Source organism: Triplophysa dalaica, chromosome 7 (assembly GCF_015846415.1).
Source record: "Triplophysa dalaica isolate WHDGS20190420 chromosome 7, ASM1584641v1, whole genome shotgun sequence".
Lineage (NCBI taxonomy): Eukaryota > Metazoa > Chordata > Actinopteri > Cypriniformes > Nemacheilidae > Triplophysa > Triplophysa dalaica.
In genome coordinates, this window is record NC_079548.1 from 2,391,423 (window position 1) to 2,410,200 (window position 18,778).

An 18,778-nucleotide genomic window follows, 5' to 3' on the forward strand; every position below is an offset into this window, starting at 1 on the left:
TTGTGTCTGTTAATCCCCCATAAACTAACATGAACAATTGTATTGACATTAGCATTATTAACAAGATTAATGAATACCCATTGTCAGTTCATGTTGGCTATTCCACTTCATACAGATCTTATTTCATACATCAGAGATTTGCCAAAAGAAACATGTAAAAGAAGCAATATACCAGGAGAGTGTTTTTCAAACACATTTTCAGTGTAATTTAGGGGTTGGTTCAGAACTGATAACTTACATTTTCATTCATGCATTTGCCAGACGGTTTTATCCAAAGCAACTTACATTTGATTAACCTATACATTTATACTAAGGTATATGCAATCCCCTGGGATCGCGTTGTTTAAGCAATGTTCTTACCACTGAGCTACAGGAAATCTGTTGATAACTGCAGTTAGTACACATTTACACAGTACATGTGGAACAAGAGTGTCGAATAAGCTAATGGAAAAACTGCTGATGATGATGATTGTGAGATCATGACAGTAACAAGAGATGCACTGATGCATCTACCACCGATATTCGTCAGCCGATATTGGAACAATTTAACACCATCTGCATAGCGGCAATAGCATGAAGGCCGATACTGATGGTTTATTAATTGCAAAATAATTTCAATGATAAGCAAAATAATTCAACAGAAACAGCACAAATGTTAAATACGAGTTAATGTTGTCCATAACAAAATATTGGATAGCAAAAATCACCTTTGAATATTGTCGTGTTGTCTTTTTGTATTTTTATGTTAACTTGTGCCTGTCTTAAAATATTGAATGGATACAGTTCATGTTCAGTCAAATTAATTGAATGCTACTTTAAACTATTATTAAAATACTATGCAACTGACCAATATCAGACAAACGTTCTTTGTTAAAATCGGAATTGGTCCAAAAAATCCTATATGTGCATCCCTAAATGTAACAAAATGAAAAATGTTGGTACTCGACTACCAAACAGCGCTTTACAGCGGGTTACATGCGCTGTAAGTGCTTCCAGGTTTCACAGACTCTGTGGTGAGATGGTGATACTGTGATGGCTGAACACAGGGGAGTGAGAGCGTGTGGGACGTGTCTGGAATGACACATATGACAAGGTTGTATGACCACAGCATTCTGTGTGTTTGTTCAGGATTTGTGTGTGTGTAGTGATAAGTGCCTGTGCAGGGTGTGATGGAGACACACCTGTTTCAACAGAATCTCACAATCTTTTCCACTCTGCTTCACTCACACGCGCTGCACTTTTTGCTCTACAGATGCCTCAGGTGTCAGGGCACCAACATCCAAATGACCACGTTACCGTATAGATCATACACATTGTTGAAACATCACACTGCTAGTAAACATAGTCAACTGTGATGTAATTGTCAGCCGCAGGAGTGTTACACAAAAGTGTTCATTAAACCTGGATTGAGACAGAGACGACAGTATTGAGCGTTTAAGTGTTTATGTTTTTACGGCCGGGTGGTGGTCTTGATAAAGTTTACACTTTGTTCTACACAAAACCACAGTGACCGTTGGACTGTTTGAGCACTTGCGTTACAAAGTTAAACATTTCTAAAAAATGTAATTGGATATATTTTTTATAGAAATACTTTATGACACAATATATTCTAATGTCAATGTGATGATGCACAGCTGAGCTTTTTTCACATTTTAAAAGTGAAGTTTGTTGTCTGTGTAGATGATGCTTGATTTGATATTTCGTGGTTTGATGTGATGACATTTCAAAATGATACAAAGAATGTCATATGTAATATTCACAGTGCAATTATACGCAGTCTCTCTCTCTCTCCCTCTCTTTAAATGTGTCAGAGTTCTGTGTGTGTTTTCTGTGTTTGCTTGTAGGGTGGATGCTGTGCTGGAGTGGATCCAATGTTGTTCGACTTTAAAAATAAATCTAATTTAAAACACATCAACTGTATAGAAACATCCATCATAGCACGGCATGAAAAACGGTACAAGACGGGTTATTTATTCACAGCGAACTTTTGTTTTGGTCAAACAGGCCAGTAGTTTGTCACCACGAGAAGAGAAAACACACCTTATGATATATTCATGATTATAAGCCAAGACAAATAAAACTTAGGAACATCACAGGTGGTCTGTCTGCTACCGTTCATGTCATAAACTGTGTTAGTGAGCAGAAAACACACAAGAAGAAAGAGTGAAAATGTTCATGATTCAACTGAACTTTGATTGATTAAATGAATTGTCATGTGACATGTTAAGTATGACCATTTTTCACATCACATCACAAAATCTTTTTTCATATTTATTCTAACATTTCTACTATAAAATTCAACCAGTAGATCTTAAACTCCGCGTGGGACAGTTTTATAATATGAGATATAGAATTGATGAATTGAATTCTGTCTAAGAGGAGAAATAGGGCTACCAACTATCAGAATTTAATGTTTCATCAAAAATATTTATTCAGGTGTAATATTGCATTTGTTTTTATCCGGAAGAACGACTTCTCTAATACAGTCATAACATAAAGTTTGTGTTTTGCAAAATTTAGATTGAGGATTGACCACTGGTGAGATGCTTTTGTTGCCTTTGATCACTCTGTACAGTAATCTATAGACGATGTGAATGAACACCACGACAACAGAACCACAGCATTTATGTCACCGCCAATACTTTTGGCTACGACTTGTATCTTTGCATAATACAATGTATATTCATCATTGCATCCATTATTGTAAAATGTCTTGTGTTTTAGTTTAATTGAAATGCAAAGAGTTAGATTTTTTTGTGTTTGAATTGGGATTGGACGCACCCTACACAAGAGCTCACTCAGACATGAATATGACCCTGTGGTATTTCGAGTGATGTATCTCTGTTGATCAAGTGTCTCACGTGAGAGGTCATGGCCTTTGGTAACATTTATAACATGTTAATTTTGTAATTATGTAGTGTAAGGATGTGATGAGTGGGAGGATACACTCTTAAAAACAAAGGTGCTTAAAAGGTTCTCCACAGAGATGCCATAGAAGAACCATGTTTGGTTCCACAAGGACATTCAGTCAAAGGTTCTTTAAAGAACCGTCTCTTTATTACTTTTTAAACAATTTTTGCTACAAAAGAACCTTTCGATGTTAAAGGCTCTTTGTGGAACCAAAAGGTTTTCCTATGGCGACAAAACAATGTTTTTAAGACTGTGGGTGCTCATTTGAAAACTATAATGACACGAGTAGAAAGAGAGAGACCGGATACACAACATTCCTGTCCACCACACAAACCCACAGAACAGATTATCACACAAATGCATTTAAACACACAGAGAGATGCTTTAAACACAGCTGCAGACACTCACTATTCACATTAACTGCTTTAGTTTATGACATCAGGCGAAAAATCAACCCTTTCTCCCTGTTTGTCTGTACGCATATGTGTGTTTCTATTTTATGTTTTTCTGTCTGCAGGATGACTTCTGCTGTCCGACAGGAGACGCCGCACATTAATTCTCTTTAATAAAATTAACGCTTGTAGCCCGGAAGTGAGGCCAGACATTTCAGCTATACACAGATATGATACTTGACTCATTTTGACAGCTTTCAGTGATCCATCACGAAATCATTGTATGACAGAAAGGGCTTGAAAGAGAAATCGGTGAGTGAGAGCGAGGAAACAGGTATGGCCAGTCGTCCTGTGTTGAATGAATGTGACACACCTGTTTCAGTGGGCGGAGCTACAGGAGGTGACAGTCCTGTCATAACAGAGTACACGAGAGAGCCGGACGGCAATCGGAGAGAGTGAGGGACTGCTGACAGACGCAGACATGAGTAAGAAAAAGGACTACAGTCCAGTGAAGGCCTCGCAGTGAGTTATAACCTCTTCTTATTTCTTCTTCACTTTCCAAAAGAATCTATTGATATGGTGTCTGTTGACTTTCCTCTGATGTTTACCTTCAACAGTCGCCTGTAGCTATAACGCCTCATGGGTTATTATAAAAAGTACATCAACCGCATGCTTCTTAAAGGGACAGTTCACCCAGAAATCAATTAGTCCCCTCTTCAGTGGAACACAAAAGAAGATATTTTGAGAAACGTGTCCTTGGTTTTGTGTTCATATAATGGACGTCTGGGTATAGACGTTATTCTTTTGTGTCCTGTAGAAGAAAGAAACTCATGACATGAGACGACTGTCCCTTTAAATCTCGCTAAGTTCATTTTAATGTGCTTTTAATGTAGAAATTGTATGTTTTACTCTATACAGTTTTTGTGACTTGTGTGTGTTTGGTAATGTTCAGTGCTTGATGTGATTTATCTTTACGGCAGGGCAGGGCTTTATCTGACACACACACACCCACAAGGGTGGTTTTATTATGCCGAGGAGAATGTATTGCAAAATAAATCCCAACAGCTCTTGTGTCACCCTGAAGGGCTTTATTTTGCTATAATGACCAGCTGACTGTACATTATTCTGTGTATTCCGTCATTACTCAGCAAAAAACGTAAGTTTGAGATGATTTCGCACCGATGCGTTCTTAGAAACTAAAGGTTAGCGGCTAGTAAACTAAAGGATTATGATTTTGGCCGGGTCACCAGATTGATAGTTTAACAGCATGTGGTGTGGCCTTCAAATGATGACGTGAAATTGAAGTACAGATAAACAATAGACAATGCTTACAAACAGACAATAGATGTGTGACAGTATATTCAGTATTCTGTTAACATTAGACATGTTTGTTACACCACAGCACTGTCAGAACTGACAAATAAACTAAAAGACGTAGCGAGAAGTCAGCTGAAATATACATTAATTGTGTCTCGGGAGGTGTGAAGACGTCTTGCTGATGTCGTGATATAAGAGTGCAGATCTTCAAGGGATAGTTCACTGAAAAACAGACATTTCTATCATCATTTATTCTCTCTCATGTGGTTGCAAACCTGTATGTGAGTCTTCCTTCAGTGGAACACAAAAGAAGATATTTTGAGAATTGTGTTCATACAGTGAAAGTCAAAGGAGTTCAGTTTTGTTTAGTTATCAGCACTCTACAAAATATCTTCTTTGGTGTTCTGAAGAACAAAATAAACTCATGCAGGTTTAGAAAAACATAAATAAATGATATACTTTTGTGTGAAGTTTCGCTTTGGATGAAGCTAAAAATCATTAATATGTGTCAGATGAAAAGAGTAACACTTCTCATTTTTGATATTTGTTTTTCCTTTCCGAGTCTTGTTACGCACAATAATTAAATGAGTCACGTCCATTATTTCTTAATAATGTCAATCCAGCTGATCAGGTCAAAGAGGTGTGTGTGTGTTTCCCTGTATCCGGCTCCACATACAACCCTGTGAGTCACACAGAAACTAACCGAACACACACACACATGTAGTGCAGAAGAATAGTTAAAATGATGTGTTAATTTGGTCTTGACACTGTAAACATTTGAATTGGCAAAAAGTGATGTCCAACTTTGACAATATGATGTCATGACTTTTCTTGAAATATGCGCTCAATGATGTATTAATTATGTATGTGTGTTGTGTAGTTGTGCTTGGAGTGTAAACTGAAGCGTAGGAGGGCAAGAATGGACACACAACACATGAGCAACATTTATTTGAGTTAAAATCAACAAAATAGGAATTACTTTATATCCTTTGAGCTTCTTGTGTTTCTACGCATTATAGAATTAGAATAAAACACATATTTCGTAATATGCTGTAGTTTGACCTTTTTCCAGTCTAAATCAAGTTTAGTGTTTTCATCATCATTCTCCTCATATTTTGATGGTTTAATCGAGTACAAATGTTCCCTCGGGACATCACTTTTGGCCACCGCTGTACTGAACATCTCTGTTTAATGCTCAGTGACCTACAGACGTTTATCACAGGTGACATCTATAGAATGAAGTGTGTAGTCCTCCCACACATCCAGGGCGTGACTGTATATAAGTGATGAGGAATCTCTTCCTGCAGTGCAAGGATTCCGAAATAAAACAGGCAGAATTCCGAGAGTTCCAGTCCGAGCATTCTTTAAGACACTCCTTTACACCTGTCTCAGTCAGAAGGGGCGAGGTCGCTTGCGTAACGCCGGCAGGAATGTCAGCACAATGAACTGACAGAAAAGAAAATTACACGGAGAGAGTGAGATGTAAGAAGAGTTGGGAAGAGCCATTGACAGCTGAGGAATTCAGGCGGGTTTTGCTCTTTCAGAGGTCAAAAACATTTTCTGAAGCGAGTTCTTGTTCTGCCTGTTGAGTGATGACGGCGCAAAGCCAGACGCTTGAGTCATGAAGACAGAAAGTCTGGTCTTGTTCTGTATTACTGTAAGGGAAAGATCACTCAAAAAAATTGATTCCATTATATGAACAGAAAATCACTGAGACGTTTCTCAAAATATCTTCTTTTGTGTTCCACTGAGGAAGGACTCGCCTAAAGGTTTTAGAGAGAATAAATGATGACAGAATTGAGATATGTAAGAGCACTGATCTGAAACCAATAAAACTCCAGTGTTTGTAAATCGCTTCGGATAAGAGCGTCTGCTCGATGAATGAATGTGAGTTCACGTGTAACGATAGATATCTTTCATGTTTTATTCGTGCAGGTCACAGGCCACTGACATGCTGGCCATCATCACACGCTTACAGCAAAACGCAGACCATGTGGAGAAGAACATCCTACAGGCTGAGAAACTGCTCATAGAGGCATGTACACACACACACATGTACATGAACACATGCACATATATCCTGATAACACACTCCATCTGGTTTACGTCTATTTGACGTTTTCATTAACATCTGCAACACGTCTGGGAGACGTCTTTATGTCTGTAATACGTCTGTTAAAGATCTGGAGATCTGGTAAACATCTGCTGTGTAAAGACATCTGCTAAACATCTTAGAAAGAGCAGTTTTACATCCATTCTGAATCATAAACATCTTACAGACATCTTATTGTCTGACAGCAGACGTCTCAGAGACGAATTGCAAATATGCAAATTATGTGTTGCATATGTAAATGCAGACGAGGAAGACTTGTTTTAACAGCACGTTACACCTAAAGACAGTTAATAAAGATTTGTACTATTTAGAGCCCTTCCTTGGTAGTAATTAAGGCACAAATACAGGTGCACTCCTGACACAAAAGCTTTAAGAAACTGGTCTGGTCTGACTGGAATTCCTGACTATTTCACAAGGTGGCTGCCTAGCCAACAAAAATATTTCCCAAAAACATTCTGCTTCTCTAGCATTCACATGAAGATGAAAATGTTATTTCTGAATGTTTTAAATGTTCCAATGTTTAAGAATTAATACAATTTTGCGAACAAAAAAAGTTTATTAAATGCGCATTTAAAGTTGCTGCAAGAATCTTTATTGAAAACTTTGCAAAAACTTTTGTTTTGTCCTCCACAGTTTTGATACTTGCGGCCTAAATCACCAAAACGTAGAAATGAGTTCACACAAACTAATATGTGGCCTTGGATCATGAAACCAGTCTTAAGTAGCACGGGAACATTTTTAGTAAAATCCAAAAATGCATTGTATGGCACAAAATGATCTATTTTTCTTTTATGCCAAAAATCATTAGGATATTAAGTAAAGATCATGTTCCATGAAGATATTTTCTACCTTAAATATATAAAAACTTTATTTACGAGAGTGGATGGCCTGCCACAGAGCCCCTGATTAATAAGTCCATTTTCTCAATATTTTGATTTTCTTGCGCTCAGATTTCAGAGATCCAGATATTGTCCTATTCTAACAACTCTAACAGCAATAGAAATCATATTCATTCATCTTTCAGATTATGTAAAAATCTTAATTTTTTAAAAATTGACCCATAAGACTTGATTTGTTGTACAGGGTCACAGATAAATTACCTCCTCATAAAATGGTCACGAATTACCATGAGATTTTGTTAATGTTACACATCCTTTGGAGAGAGGCCAATGAGTTTCTTTAAACAATTGAAAATGTATCTCAAATTCCAGTTGAGTTCCTGATGTTACATAAGCACGTGAACATGTATTGAATGTATTGAAATTCAGACAGACCGGTAATATTTTAGTCTTCAAACGGAGAAACAATGTTTAATTCAAATCGTTCTGTGTTTCAGGACAACGACAATGAGAGGAAAAACTATTCCCTCAGACAACAGCGTCCGGCCGCAGATAATCTGTCTCAAGCCGAGGTATTACTGAAGGATCTCTTTCTGGATGTCGACCGAGCTAAGAGACTCAAACACCCGCAAGCCAATGAGATCGAGCTTGAGTGAGTGACATCACAAACCCCGCCCACAGAAGAGACTTATCACAAATAAGATCTCTTGAACATGTCAGACAGCGAGACTTTTGCATTAGTCTTCTGTTGAGGAATAGATCGCAGTCTTAACTTTCCTCATATTTGCAAAATTGTTGATTGAGATTCATTTTGAAGTTTAAAGAGAGACCCATTTTCTGTCTATTTAAATGAGATCTTATCATTTTTATTTTCAATATTATTTTCTGTCCACATTCACCCTTATGTTTGTTTTCACTCTCCACCAAATTATGTCCGATTCTCATTCATTCATTCTGTAGAAATATTTGTGAAATTGTGAAATGAAACCTTATTTTCTCTGGTTCAGTGTGAGTAATCTTCACGATCGCTGGTCTAAAGCCTGCGGGTTGTACAGAAATCTTTACGGTCAGCTTCTCGAGCTCTCTCTTTCACCCAGCGTGGACTGGAGCAAACTTCTGTCTGACAAACAGGTAAAATCTCTTCCGTCCACCGCCACAGTCAACAAAACACTATTGCCAAAACATCAGACAAAACGTCTGAAAGTACGTCTCTGTCTTTATAAAGCAGGGATGGATTGAGGAGGAGTGTTTGTTCCAGTTATAATATTGTGTGTGTTTGTGTGTTTCTCGCAGAAGTTTGTTCTGGGGGAACGTTATGGACCGTCTCTGTCTGATGTGGAGAAACAGACAGCAGCCCATAATATTCTGCACAAAGAGATCGAGGCGTATCGCTTGGCCCTGCAGTCCAGTGATGTTAGTCTACACACACACACACATTTATACAAACACAAACCTTTTGTCACATTCGCACGCTTATGCTGACACCTATATGCATTTCAACACATACATTTACACAAACTTTATAACAATACAAATTAAAAAAATGATCTTTCTCTCAACAGGATAATTCACCTGCCCTTCAGAGGCAATATGACAGTCTGCTGGTAATGTCTGAACAAATATATTCATATAAGAAAACTTGACAAATATAAATGATATATGTGCACAAGTTGTCTATGAGACTCTGATGTGTGTGTTTGTGTGTTCAGGAGGCGTCCGGGAAGCGTAAGAAGCATCTGTCGTCGCTCTATGACTTCTTGCAGGTGTGTAATAAAGAAACGGTGTTTCTCGCTGATCAACAGAAGAAGATCATGAAGAGAGACTGGAGTGATCGGATGAATGACAGCAGTGAAGTACGCTTGGAGTATGAGGTGAGCTGATTTATATACTCATCAACATTCATTCATCTCTTCTTTATTACACAATCATGTACTAATGTTTATCCTCCGTGTGTGTGTGCAGAGATTTAAGAACAACGGTCTGCTGAGTCATGAGAAAGAGGTGAACAGAATCCAGAGAGACGCCGATAATCTCCTTCAGAGCAAACACCCCGGATCTCCTGCTATTGCGGTAATCACTCGCTCGCTCACTCACTTACTTGTTCATGCATCACTCTCTCGCTCGCTCACTCACTCATTAATTCACTCACTTATTTGTTCATGCACTCACTCACTCAAACACTCACTCTGTCTCACTCTCACTTGCTCGCTCACTCACTCACTCACTTATTTGTTCAGGCATCACTCTCTCTCTCTCTCTCTCTCTCTCTCTCACTAACTCACTCATTAATTCACTCTCTAATTTGTTCACAAATCACAATTTTTCTCTCTCTCTCTCTCTCTCTCTCTTTCTCACTCACTCATTTCTTCAAGCATCACTCTCTCGCCCACTCGCTCACTCATTTTTCCTAGCATCACTCTCTCACTCACTAACTCGCTCATTTGTTCACACGCTTGCTCGTTTGTTCACTTGCTCACTCACTGATTTATTTGTTCAGACACTCTCTCTCTCTCTCTCTCTCTTTCTCCCTCACTCTTTTCTTCAAGCATCACTCGCTCTCTCTCTCTCTCTCTCTCTCTCTCTCTCTCGCTCACTAACTCACTCATTAATTCACTCACTAATTTGTTCACAAATCACTCTCTCTCTCTCTCTCTCTCTCACACCAACTCACTCATTTATTCACTTAGTTATTTGTTCAGGCATCACTCTCTCTCTCTCTCTCTCTCTCTCTCTTTCTCTCTCTCGCTCACTAACTCACTCATTAATTCACTCACTAATTTGTTCACAAATCACTCTTTCTCTCTCTTTCTCTCTCTCTCTCTCTCTCTCTCTCGCCTACTAACTCACTCATTAATTCACTCACTTATTTGTTCACAAATCACTCTTTCTCTCTCTTTCTCTCTCTCTCTCTCTCTCTCTCTCTCTCTCTCTCTCTCTCGCCTACTAACTCACTCATTAATTCACTCACTTATTTGTTCACAAATCACTCTTTCTCTCTCTTTCTCTCTCTCTCTCACTCTCTCTCTCACTCTCTCTCTCTCTCTCTCTCTCTTTCTCTCTCTCGCCTACTAACTCACTCATTAATTCACTCACTTATTTGTTCACAAATCACTCTTTCTCTCTCTTTCTCTCTCTCTCTCTCTCTCTCTCTCTCTCTCTTTCTCTCTCTCTCTCTCTCTCACACCAACTCACTCATTTATTCACTTGGTTATTTGTTCAGGCATCACTCTCTCTCTCTCTCTCTCTCTCTCTCGCTCACTAACTCACTCATTAATTCACTCACTAATTTGTTCACAAATCACTCTTTCTCTCTCTTTCTCTCTCTCTCTCTCTTTCTCTCTCTCTCACCAACTCACTCATTTATTCACTTAGTTATTTGTTCAGGCATCACTGTCTTTCTCTCTTTCTCACTCATTTCTTCAAGCATCACTCTCTCTCTCACTCACTAACTCACTCATATGTTCACACGCTTGCTTGTTTGTTCACTAGCTCACTCACTGATTTATTTGTTCAGACACTCACTCTCTTTCTCGCTCGCTCGTTCACTCACTGACCCACTCATTAGCTCATTTCTTCATCATAATTAAGTGATACACACACAATAAATCAGATTGATTCTGAGTGAGTCTTGCTGTAAATGTGATGTGTGTTATGTGTGCGTTGCAGTCGTGCCTTGAAAAAGTCGAGCAGGACTGGAGTCGCTTCATGAATCTGTGCGTGTGTCAGGAAACACATCTGGATAACGTAGAAGACTACAAAAAAGTGAGTGAGCACACATTAAACGTTCAGTCTGTCCCTGTCGTTTGACGATAACATACAAAAACAGAAATCTAAAATGACTTTAATCAAATATTTAATCAGTATCAACTGGATGTGGAGACGTTCGGTGAGTCTCTGAAGAGAATCAAATCCACCACACAACCGTCAGTACTGAGAAACATGAGCAACTACGAGACCTTACTGCAGCTGGAGGTACACACACACACACACACACAAGCACACACACACAGTATTTGAGTGTTGACGTGTTCATGTGTGTATTCAGAGTGAGGAGAGAGATATCTCCAGAAACGAGCAGAGACTGGCTGATCTGAAAGAAGCTTGTACAAGACTCGCTCCTCTACACCTGAGACGAACTGCCCCCAACAAACCCGTCAGCGTCATCTCTCTGTGCGACTGGACCACAGACAAGGTAACACAAACACACAATTTATTTCACAAAAAGACACTTTCAAATGATCTTAAGTTCAGTATGACGCCTCTCTGTCTCTCTACCGCCCCCTGCAGGACTCTGTGAGCAGAGGCGATAAACTCACACTGGTCTCTGATCCCAAAGAGGAAAACTGGGAGGTGAAAACCAGCACAGGGAAGACCAAGACTATCCCAGGAGTCTGTTTTCTCATCCCTCCACCTGATTCAGTCGCCATCGAGAAGGTGGACAGGTAAGAGACTGAAACACGGGAAATGCGGGTGCATTGGAAATGCTGTTTCAGATGACGTGTGAGGCAGATTTATTAAGCGTGGCTTGTGTTTGTTCAGTCTGAGCAGGGATTTCTCGGATCTCAAGAGGTCCAGATCTGCTCTGCAGTCTCAAGTGAAGACGTCAACTGTGGAGGTTGTGAGGGTCGTGAAAACAGGTTCGTAAAACAACAGCATTTCATCAAAAAGAAAAGAAGAAGAGAGGTGAAGACGAATGATGTTTGATGGTTGTCTGTGTGCAGCATCTGTATCAACGGCTCCTCGAGACTCGAAGTACGACACCACCAACAGTCAGCTTGACCGCATCATTGAAGATCTGCTGAAGCTGGAGAAAGATTTGCAGAATCGAATGAGACGTCCTTTAGACCGATCCGACCCTGTTGGAGATCTGTCTGGCAGAATCAAAGACCAGGAGGTGAGAAATGACACTTCTGAATGTCTTTTTAACTTTCAATTAGAGGGCCCGCTGCATTATGGGAGATTTTCAAACACGTTACTCACATGATGTATGATAGAGGTCTGATTTCATATGTCCAGAAATTTGGTGTGATTCTGAGAAACCTGGAGGCGGAGAAATCTTCCATTCAGAGAGAAGTGCAACCGCTGCTATCCCAGAAGCCCCTGGATCCCACCGCTTCCACGGTGCAACAAAAACTCACCACAGCCAACAACAAGATCGATGACCTCACAGCCCTCTCTGATCTTTATAATAAGAAGTGAGGAGAAACTCTCGTTGGATGAAGTCTATATGAAGTCATACAAACCTGTCCGGCGAGGTTTCATCACCTGGACCGAGTGATGACTGTAATGTGTTATCTTTTTTTGTGTTTTCTCAGGACCACAGCAGCCATGTTTCTAGAGAAACAGATCAAGAAGGTGGACAACATGGTGTCAGGATTTGAGGATAAGCTGGCTGTTGACACTGTACTTGTCAATGAGTCCAATAACATCAACACTCATTCCAAACAGCTTCAGGTAGAGACAATCTGACTTAAAACAAATAATTCATGCTTCTAAATCTACTGTCTTTAGTTTACTACGGTATGTTATTTACATTAGAAATTAACTGTGTTACTAGAAACGTACAAACTTCGAAGCCAAATGAATTTCAGTTATCTATAGCCTTAGAATACTTATAAGAAACATTTTAAATTACAATTATTACAAATATTATTATTATTAAATTTTATATTGATTGATTTATTTGTATTTATATTCTATAATAACGATGATATTTACGTTTCTGTTTTATATAATAAGAATAGTTGTAACAATATTAGTAATTATAAATATTAATTATTATTAATGATGATAATAAAAGTTCATAATAATAGTGATAATTATTATTAGTAGTAGTAGTATTAATACAAAATAACAATTCCGTTTAATACTAATTATTATTTTAATTATTGGCACCAATATTATTATAATTACTAATAATTAAAAATACATTTTTAAAGCTTTTTTAATATTGTTTAGAACTGAGTAAAAAATATGGCCTTGTAAATATGTGCATCAGTTTTCCTCTGGTTGACATTTCGGCACCTTGGTGTCAATAAATGTAAAAGATGTTGATAATAAAATAATTCTTCACATAAAAATGTAGTTGAAGAAAACAATAATATTCCTGGATCTCCTGTTATCATCTTATTTTCAGAACATGAGGAAAGATGTCAGCTCCAGGAAAACTGATGTTGAACAGCTGACCCGTGAGTTAGAAGTGGCCGAGCAAGCCTGCAGCTCCCTGCAGAAGAACTTCCAGGAATACTGTCCTGATATCCGTCATCAAGAGTCTGATGTCAAACGCCTGAGGAATCGCTACGCCACCATCCCCAATCAGCTCCAGCTGAGGTGAGACGCGCTTGTTTTTAAAATGAACTTCTTAGTTTACTCACAATTGATCTTCTCAAGGGGACTTTTGGAAATCTGAACTTTGAAATTTGTGCTCGACAGGACGACTCTGTTAAAAGAAGCAGCCAGTAAGGACCAGGAGTTTGAGAACACGGTCCACTCACTTAACGCTTTCCTGATCAACATGCCCAACAACAAGATTCGACCTGGAGAAAGTGCCTCGCAGATCTACTCCAAACAAAAGTCTCAGCTGGTCAGTGTAATGTGTTTACACAAGAGTTTTTAACAGTTGATATTGTCCTTTAATATTCTGATGGATTCCTGTTTGGTGTTTGGTTGCAGAGAGCAGTTGAAGACCTCAACAGAAAGGCCGATGAGGTGAACCGGGTCGTCAAACTTTCTAATGAGCTGCAGAACGTTCTTAATGTACGTAACCATGAGTATAACACTACACTATTAGTTTTAGAATAAGCATTAATACTAAATTGTTTCTGCGTTTGCAGGAATATGAGGTAAATGCAAATAAATACCGCAGCACGCTGGGAAAACCCAATATAGACGCAAATAAGGCTGAATACATTAGCATGGCTGAATCTGTCCAGAAGAAGGTAAGATGAAGAGCATGTGCATGTCAGATCATGTTAAACTAGTTTAGTTATTACTACGTGCACTCTTAAAGAAATTCAGTTTCTTTTCTTTGAAGAGCTTCTTGAGCATGTATAAAGTCATGAAATAAGAGATAAGTTTATAACTTTGCATAACTTTATTCTTTTTGTTTTTTAGGAAAGAGATGTTGTAAACCTTTATTCCGAAGTGTCTGCTGAGCATAATCAACTTTTGAATCAAGTGATCTTGGCCAAAGATCTTGTCAATAAGGTATAACAAATGTTAGATGATGTAAAGTAAATAAGCTGTAAATAAACCCATCAGAAATGTTGTAACGGTAGCATCACAACAGCAAAAAGAGTATGTTAAAGTACCTCTCAATGTCAAAAGCATTTCCAAGTGCTTGTCATGGATGATTTGTTTTGTAATTCATTTGTTTGTTTTCATTTGAACAGAATGACCAAATTGTAAGTCAGGTGGTGGTGAAGCAGCAGTTAAACCTGCAGAGTCAACAAAGAGACATGGTGGAAGTTGACGGCCTGAAGCGTGAACTCACCGAGGAGATTGCACGCCGCACTCATGCCGAGAATGATCTAAAATCCTTCAGCAAACGGATGATATCCCTCAAGAGTCGCAGAGGTGTAGAACGAGTGGAGGAAAAGGAAACCGTGCTTTACTACCGTGACCCAAAGCTGGAGGCCGACATGGAAGTGCTGAGAAGGAAGATAACTGAAGAGATCAACAAACGCTCTGCTTTTCACACTGAAATTGATATTGTGAACAAGAAAATTATCAGCCGGGAATATGAGGTGACCGAGATAAAACCCAGGCTGGTGACCAAGGTTTTTACAGAGATTGAGCGGGACCCCAAACTGGATATAGAAGCAACTAGAATCAGGGAGATGATACGCAAACTAAAGGAGGAGATTCGAGTGATGGAGAGTGAATCTGTGCACGTACGTACTGAAGTTACCGTCTTGGAGTCAAAGAGACCTACGATAAGAGAAAAAGTCGTAATGAAAGAAGTTGTGAAGCTGGAAAAAGATCCAGAAATGCTCAAGGCTGTCCTAAGCTTTAAGAATGAGATCTCTGATGAGAGTATTAGGTCCAAGAGCCTGAATGATCAAATATTCCAGGTTAGGAGTCAGATCAATAATCTAGAGAGGATCATCCCAACCATCCAGCCTAAAACTGTCATCAAGGAGGTGAAGAGGGTTGAGCAGGACGAAGAGCTCCTGAGGGAGTCCAAGAACCTCCGTGTAAACATTGAAGAACTGTCTCGAGAGATTTCTGTTTTGACCAAAGAATTCTCCAGCCTTCAGCTCCGCTTCAGCCATGTGGAGACAATCAAGCAAAAGATAGAGATCAATGAGAGTATCCATGAGACCTACAGAATAGATCCCGATACTGAGCTGGAACTGAGACGTCTGAGAAATGAGCTTCAAGAGATCAGCAGAAGACGCACTAGCTTTGAGAATGAGATCAACCTGATCATGGTGGAACTCAAGACTCTGCGCTCCCAAAAGCCTAAGGTGGAGCTGAGGGAGGTATTCCAGGAGGTGGTGAAAGAAGAGAGAAGCCCTGAGGTTGTCAAAGAAATGAAGAGACTGAACGAGCATCTCATCATTCTGAGAACCAACTATGACACGGTTCTGACTAGGGTAACTCGTCTACGCAAAGACAGGGATGAATGGAAAACTGAACGGTCAAAGGTGGAGACACAAGTTGTGACCAAAGAATTGATAAAGTATGAAAATGACCCACTTCTGGAGAAGGAAGCCGAACGGCTCAGGAGGGAGATGAGGGAAGAAATTCAACGGCGTAAAACAGTTGAGGAGTATGTTTTTGACCAACAGAACAAGTACATCGTGCTGGAGAGACAGAAGCGGGAGGAAAGGGTTGTAGTCCACGAAGTGGTCCGCCTCCAGACGGATCCCACTCAGATTATCAATCACGAGAGGTTAACCAGGAATTTGGAAGAGATGATGAAGACTCGTAGACAACTGGAACTGGAAGTGCAGCAGTTGAGAATCCTGGTGCTGGAACTGCAGAAAAAGGTGGAAAATGTCGATCAGCAGAAGAAGATCCTAATAGAGACAGAGCTGAGACAAATCAAGGCTAGAATTTATGAGCTGGAGACTTGTCCAAAACCTGTTGAGGAAAAGATTGTTATTGAGGAGGTGCTGAAGATTGAGAGAGATCCTAACGTAGACAAACTGATCACTGGGCTTCGCATTGAAATAGAAAACGAATGCAACAAAGTTTCTCTCTTGGAAAAAGACAAACGAAACCTTACAATAAGAATACAGACTTTGACCAAAGAGAAATCTGTCGAGAAAATTGTCCACAAGGAGATCATCAGAGTGGAGAAGGATCCGAATGTTGAGGCTGAAAGAGAACATCTTAGACGCCAGGTTGCCCAATTAATAAACTCCAGAAGCCTTAAAGAAGAAGAATTAAAGGTAGTCAACAGCAAAATAACTAGATTTCAGACAACCAGAACAACTGTCACCCAAGAAGAGAGCACCCTGATTGTACAAAGGGATAGACTCAAGAGAGAGAAGGATGAACTTCTTCGAGAGTTAAAAAGACTAGAGTCTCAACAGCATGAAATCACTATTTCCTTCCAGCACCATTCCAAACTCTCGAGTGAGAAAACACAAGTCATCCGGCAAAGAACCATCAAGCTGGAGTCCGAGCTCCAACGTCTGGAGAGAGAAATTCTCGAGGAGAAAGACAGAATTCACAAACGTGACACTACAATCATAGAGCTTCAGAAAGAATCCAACTCTATGCAACATTCAGACACCAACACCCAAACGACCAACGTCTCAACCAAAATCACCATTCTCGACCCAGACACTGGCAAAGATATGTCCCCCTACGACGCCTATGTTGAGGGTCTGATCGACCGCAATCAGTACATTCACCTTCAGGAGATGGAGTGCAGTTGGGAGGAGATGACAACAACCGGTCCTGAGGGCGAGGTCACAATTCTGCAGGACCGTAAGAGTGGAAAGCAGTTCTCTGTCAAGACGGCCCTGCAGAATGGCCGATTGACCGAGTATGACCTGCAGCGCTATAGAGAGGGTAAAATATCCATCTCAGAGTTTGCTCTCTTGGTTGCAGGTGAGACGAAGTCAAAGTCTTTCCCTGTCTCAAGTAAAACGCAGACAACAACTGTACAGAGTCTTCCTCCACCAAGCCCCAGCTACAACTCTTCCAGTTTGAATCGTCGCACATCCTACTCCAGCAACACTAGCCTGAACACAATAGTGAGCACCAATGGCGATGAACATTTTCCAATTTCCGGAGTACTAGACCTCACCACAGACAGCCGCATGTCCGTAAGAAGTGCATTGACACGCAAACTGATCGACGGAGATACGGCCATGAAGCTTCTAGAAGCTCAGGCTGCCACAGGAGGCATTGTGGACCTGAACAAGAAGGACAAGGTGTCCGTTCACAAGGCAGTCCAGTGCGGATTGATCGACTCAAGCCAACTTAAAATGCTCCTCAATGCCCAGAAAGCTTTCACTGGTTTTGAAGATCCGATCTCGAAGCAGCGAATGTCAGTCGGAGAGGCGGGCCGCAAGGGTTGGGTACCCAATGACAGCGCCTTGTGGTTTATGGAGACGCAGCTGCTCACCGGTGGCCTTGTAGACCCCAATAAAGCAGGTCGGGTCAGCCTGAAGAATGCAATCGATCAGAAGTTGGTTGATGCATCAGTGGCCAAGCAGCTTCAAGATGAATCCACTTTTGTGAAGAGTGTGTTGGATCCCATCAAGAATGAGAAGATCACTTATAAGGAGGCCATGGATCGATGCCAGAAGGATCAACTCACAGGGCTGCCTCTGCTCCTGGTTAAATCAACTGATTCCACAGATGCTCCTTCTTTCTCCAACTACAACTTCTATAAAAAATAAAGGCAGTAGCTCTTGATATCACACACGTATGTTTGATCATAAGGGACTTTTAAACGTAGGTGTTCTTTCAAACCCATATACTCAAAGGTAAATGATCTATTGTGTGGATGGGTATTATTTTAAGGGGTGTTTGTTTTGAGTTTAAAGTTCACTGACTTTTTTCTGATACTGATAATGACATGTTGGGAGAAATAGTTTTTTTTTAATATAATGGTTATAAATGAATATCTAAATCTCTCTGTATTGTGTGAATTGTGCTCTGGTGCTAAATGTAACATTTTGTTTGTCATAATAAATGGTTTGGCATTACATTGTTTTACTAGCCATGTGCCTAGTATTCATTTT

The 18,778-nt window shown here is 39.8% G+C and overlaps 1 protein-coding gene across 1 annotated transcript; it reads left to right on the forward strand.

The window, feature by feature from the left end:
• The first annotated feature begins 3,713 nt into the window (after positions 1 to 3,713).
• On the forward strand, positions 3,714 to 18,742 carry evplb (envoplakin b). The gene is made up of 22 exons (XM_056752332.1): positions 3,714 to 3,824; positions 6,555 to 6,654; positions 8,069 to 8,223; positions 8,579 to 8,702; positions 8,865 to 8,984; positions 9,134 to 9,175; positions 9,281 to 9,442; positions 9,534 to 9,641; positions 11,238 to 11,333; positions 11,433 to 11,543; positions 11,617 to 11,763; positions 11,859 to 12,013; positions 12,111 to 12,208; positions 12,293 to 12,465; positions 12,588 to 12,766; positions 12,887 to 13,025; positions 13,708 to 13,901; positions 14,004 to 14,154; positions 14,244 to 14,327; positions 14,405 to 14,509; positions 14,685 to 14,777; positions 14,963 to 18,742. Exons 1-22 carry the CDS (start codon positions 3,784 to 3,786, stop codon positions 18,431 to 18,433), a joined length of 6,048 nt encoding a protein of 2,015 aa, XP_056608310.1. The 5' UTR covers positions 3,714 to 3,783; the 3' UTR covers positions 18,434 to 18,742.
• The last annotated feature ends 36 nt before the right edge of the window (positions 18,743 to 18,778 follow it).

Coding starts and splice junctions, on each gene's coding strand:
- evplb (XM_056752332.1), top strand. CDS start 3,784: ATGAGTAAGAAAAAGGACTACAGTCCAGTGAAGGCCTCGCA. Junction 8,224..8,578: donor GCCAATGAGATCGAGCTTGA/GTGAGTGACATC, acceptor TCTCTGGTTCAG/TGTGAGTAATCTTCACGATC. Junction 8,985..9,133: donor TGGCCCTGCAGTCCAGTGAT/GTTAGTCTACAC, acceptor TTCTCTCAACAG/GATAATTCACCTGCCCTTCA.